General features: G+C 53.4%; 1 protein-coding gene across 1 annotated transcript; it reads right to left on the reverse strand.

Moving 5' to 3' along the window:
• Positions 1 to 984: 984 nt before the first annotated feature.
• Positions 985 to 1,917, reverse strand: LOC135442145 (olfactory receptor 14C36-like). Its single transcript, XM_064701686.1, has one exon. The coding sequence runs from the start codon at positions 1,915 to 1,917 to the stop codon at positions 985 to 987; it is 933 nt and encodes a 310-aa protein (XP_064557756.1).
• Between the last annotated feature and the right edge of the window lie 1,941 nt (positions 1,918 to 3,858).

A 3,858-nucleotide genomic window follows, 5' to 3' on the forward strand; every position in this document is an offset into this window, starting at 1 on the left:
CCACAGTGCTGCCTTTGGCCCAGCAGCGAGGGTCAGAACTGGCCCAGGCACCATCTAACTGGTTATATTGGGATTCATATTCCAATACTACAGGCTGGGGACAGAGTGGCTGGACAGCGGCCAGGCAGAAAGGGACCTGGGGGCACTGATGGACAGCAGGCTGGACATGAGCCAGCAGTGTGCTTAGGTGGGCAAGAAGGCCAATGGCTCCTGGCCTGGATCAGGAATGGTGTGGCCAGCAGGAGCAGAGTTGCTGTGCCACCCATGACATGCCGCCAGCTCTGCACACGCACTTTGCTGCTGCAGCTGCAGAGAAGGCAGCAAAAGGGGAATTGCCAGGGAAGACATTGCTTGGAGATGCTTTAAGTCTCTTAAAACCACTGAGAGCAGAGGTCCTCATGGACACACTCTGGGGCCACAGCAAATGTGGAGAAAAACAAAATGAAATATGGCTCAAACAATGCCATTTGTTCTAATATTAAAAGATTAAGAAAAAGGAAAGGAAAGAACAAATCAAATACTAAACCCAAGTGTCACAGATATATTTTTATGAAAATCCTGTCTTAGGATTTTTTCATCCTGAGAAGCTGAGAGGCTCTAGGAACAAAATGTAAACAATGGTTATCTGCTGCTGTGGAATGTATCAGGTGGATTTTTGATTGGCCCATCTGGGATGTTTATAATTAATGGCCAATCAAGACTGAGCTATCTCAGAGAGAGTCCAAGACAGCTGCCTTTTTTTATCATTATTTTCTATTTTATTCTTAGCTTAGCTAGTCTTCTGAGATGAAGCTTTTCCTTCTATTCTTTTAGAATAGTTTTAATGTAATATATATATCAGAAAATAATAAATCAAGCTTTCTGAAATACAGAGTCAGATCTACGTCTCTTCCCTCACCTGAAAACCCCTGTGAGCACTGTCACACCCAAGTATTATCAAAGACGAAATTTATTACAAATGACTTGTAGAAACTGGCAAGAAGTTTAGTGTTCCTGAAGCCATCCAGTCGTCATTGACCACACTGCAGACTTAAGCTCCTGGTTCCTGAGGCTGTAGATGAGGGGGTTCACGGCTGGAGGCACCACCGAGTACAGAACTGACAGAGGCAGATCAAGGGATGGGGAGGAGATGGAGGGGGGCTTCAGGTAAGCAAACATGATAGTGCTGAGGAACAGGGAGACCACAGCCAGATGAGGGAGGCAGGTGGAAAAGGCTTTGTGCTGTCCCTGCTCAGAGGGGATCCTCAGCACAGCCCTGAAGATCTGCACATAGGAGAAAACAATGAACACAAAACAGCCAGAAACAACACAGACAGCGAGAGCAATAGGCCCAAGTTCCCTGAGGTAGGATTTGGAGCAGGAGAGCTTGAGGATCTGAGGCACCTCACAGAAGAACTGGCCCAGGGCATTGCCATGGCACAGGGGCAGGGAAAATGTATTGGCTGTGTGCAGCAGAGCATTGAGAAAGCCACTGGCCCAGGCAGCTGCTGCCATGTGGGCACAAGCTCTGCTGCCCAAGAGGGTCCCGTAGTGCAGGGGTTTGCAGATGGACACGTAGCGGTCGTAGCACATGATGGTCAGGAGGGAAAACTCTGCTCCCACAAAGAAGACAAAGCAGAAAAGCTGAGCAGCACATCCTTTGTAGGAGATGTTCCTGGTGTCCCAGAGGGAATTGTGCATGGCTTTGGGGACAGTGGTGCTGATCATGCCCAGGTCGCTGAGGGCCAGGTTGAGCAGGAAGAAGAACATGGGCGTGTGCAGGTGGTGGCCGCAGGCTACGGCGCTGATGATGAGGCCGTTGCCCAGGAGGGCAGCCAGGGAGATGCCCAGCAAGAGGCAGAAGTGCAGGAGCTGCAGCTGCCGCGTGTCTGCCAGTGCCAGCAGGAGGAAGTGCCTGATGGAGCTGCTGTTGGACATTCCTTCACTCTGGTCATAGTGGACTGTTGAAAGAAGACATTGACAAGCTGGAATAGATTTCCTTTTTGATTTCAGGTTTCTGGTCCTTCTGCGTTACTGCTTTATCTTCAGCATTGCACTCAGCCTGAATACTGGGGAGACCTGAGGGAAAACAGGGCTCCCTGTGCCGCAGGGCAGTCAGACCTGCTGGAACCACACAGGTGCCCTTTGTTCATTTAACCACTCTCTATTTAAACATGATCACAATTAAATGTTCTGTGAAAAATAAAGTGGACTTTTGGAATTCTCAAGTTTAAAAATTGTTTTCGCCAAACGCTTCTCTATTTCCCTATGCACATGAGCAGGGAGGGACACCAAGGATTGCTCTGGCTCCCTGATGCCTGGAGTTGTGCCTACTGGGAGCTGTTTCTCTCTATCCAAGCCTTGTCCCTGCCAGTGCTGCCAGAGCCCAGCCCAGCCCTGGGGTCCCAGCTCTGCCCTGCAGACCCCTCCCAGCACAGGGCACTGCCCAGGGGCCTCTCCCTGGCAGCAGGGCCTTAAAGGGAGGGCCAGACAAACAGAGATGCTGCAAGCCAAGGTGCTGCTGCTGCTGTCTGTAGGGAGAGGAGGCTGAGGAGGCACTTTCTGAGGGAGATCTGAGGCACATCTGCTGATGCCCAGGCTGACAGTGCAGGAGTCTGTGACACAGCCAAAGCTGACAGCCCCTTTCCCTTCCCTTTAGGAGAAAGCTGAGAGCTCTGGCCATGCAGCACCATCTCCAGAGCAGGAGGAATCTGCCCTGATGGGGGTGGCTCCTTCCACCTCCAACTTCTCCCCTGCAGTGTCCATGGGGAGCTGCCAGGCAGGCTGAGAGCTGCCCCTGGCAGGTGGCACATGCCCTGGGCTGGCCAAGAGCCCTGAGGGCTGCAGGAGCTGCTCTGCAGGACAGCCCTGGGCAGCCCTGGCTGCAGCCCCAGCTTCACCCGCTGCAGCTGTCCTCGGCAGCAGGAGCCGTCCTGCCCTGTCCCTCTGACAGTGCCCAAGGCATCCCCGCTCTGCAGCACATCCTCCTCCTCCTCCTGTGCCAGAGAGAAACTGGGAGAGTCCTCCTGACACATCCCCCAAGCTGTGGGGTGTGCTGGCTTCAGGAGATCCCTCCAGGAGCACAGGGGACATTGCCCTGCACCCACACACTCACCATGCACAGGGCTGTGAAGATCTTTCCCCAAGTGAAGTCTCAGCTCAATGTCTTCCCAATCCTGATTGCCTTCAGCCTGTCTCTGCCTGGCTCCTGTCCCCTCAGTGCCTGCAGGCAGAGCCCTCAGGCCTGCTGGGCTGGGAGAGGAGCTGGGCCTGGGAAGAGCTGTTCCTTTAAAGCTCAGCAGCACAGACACAGCACAAGGACTTTAATGAGCCTCTTGGGGCTTTGGTATTGTTTACATCAGACTCAGTCCCTGAGAGAGTGTTCAAAAAACTTCTAAAGAACTTAAATTGAAACTCTGAACTTTCTTGAAGTTTTAATGGGTTCCACTGAGGGACACAACTGAGAAAATGTCCCTAGGTTCCAGTTAGAGCAGAACACTGGAGGCAGTGATGACAGCTGGGGACAAACAAGGCAAAGGTGTCTCTGGTGCTGGGCAAAGCTGGATGTGTTTGAGGAATGCAAAGGGCCAAGGCCTGAGCCCCAGCCCCTGGCCAGGCAGATGCTGTCCCTCCCTCCTTGCTCAGGGCTCTTGCCGGGATGGGCACTGGCATGTGGGGATGTGCAATGGCAAGGGCAGGAGCATGGGGCGGCCCCTGCCAGGCTGCTGAGCAGGGACAAGGAGGCAATGAGGCCCCAGGCCTGCAAGGGTCACTTGTCTCCTGCTCCTGCCTCAGGCCCAGGCCCAGCAGCCATGGCCAAAGTGCTGCCCAAGGTGGCTCTGGCAGGGCTGTCTTGCAGCTGCTGCACATGCCTGTGCC

This window comes from Zonotrichia leucophrys, unplaced genomic scaffold (assembly GCF_028769735.1).
Source record: "Zonotrichia leucophrys gambelii isolate GWCS_2022_RI unplaced genomic scaffold, RI_Zleu_2.0 Scaffold_1394_11641, whole genome shotgun sequence".
Taxonomy (NCBI): Eukaryota; Metazoa; Chordata; class Aves; order Passeriformes; family Passerellidae; genus Zonotrichia; species Zonotrichia leucophrys.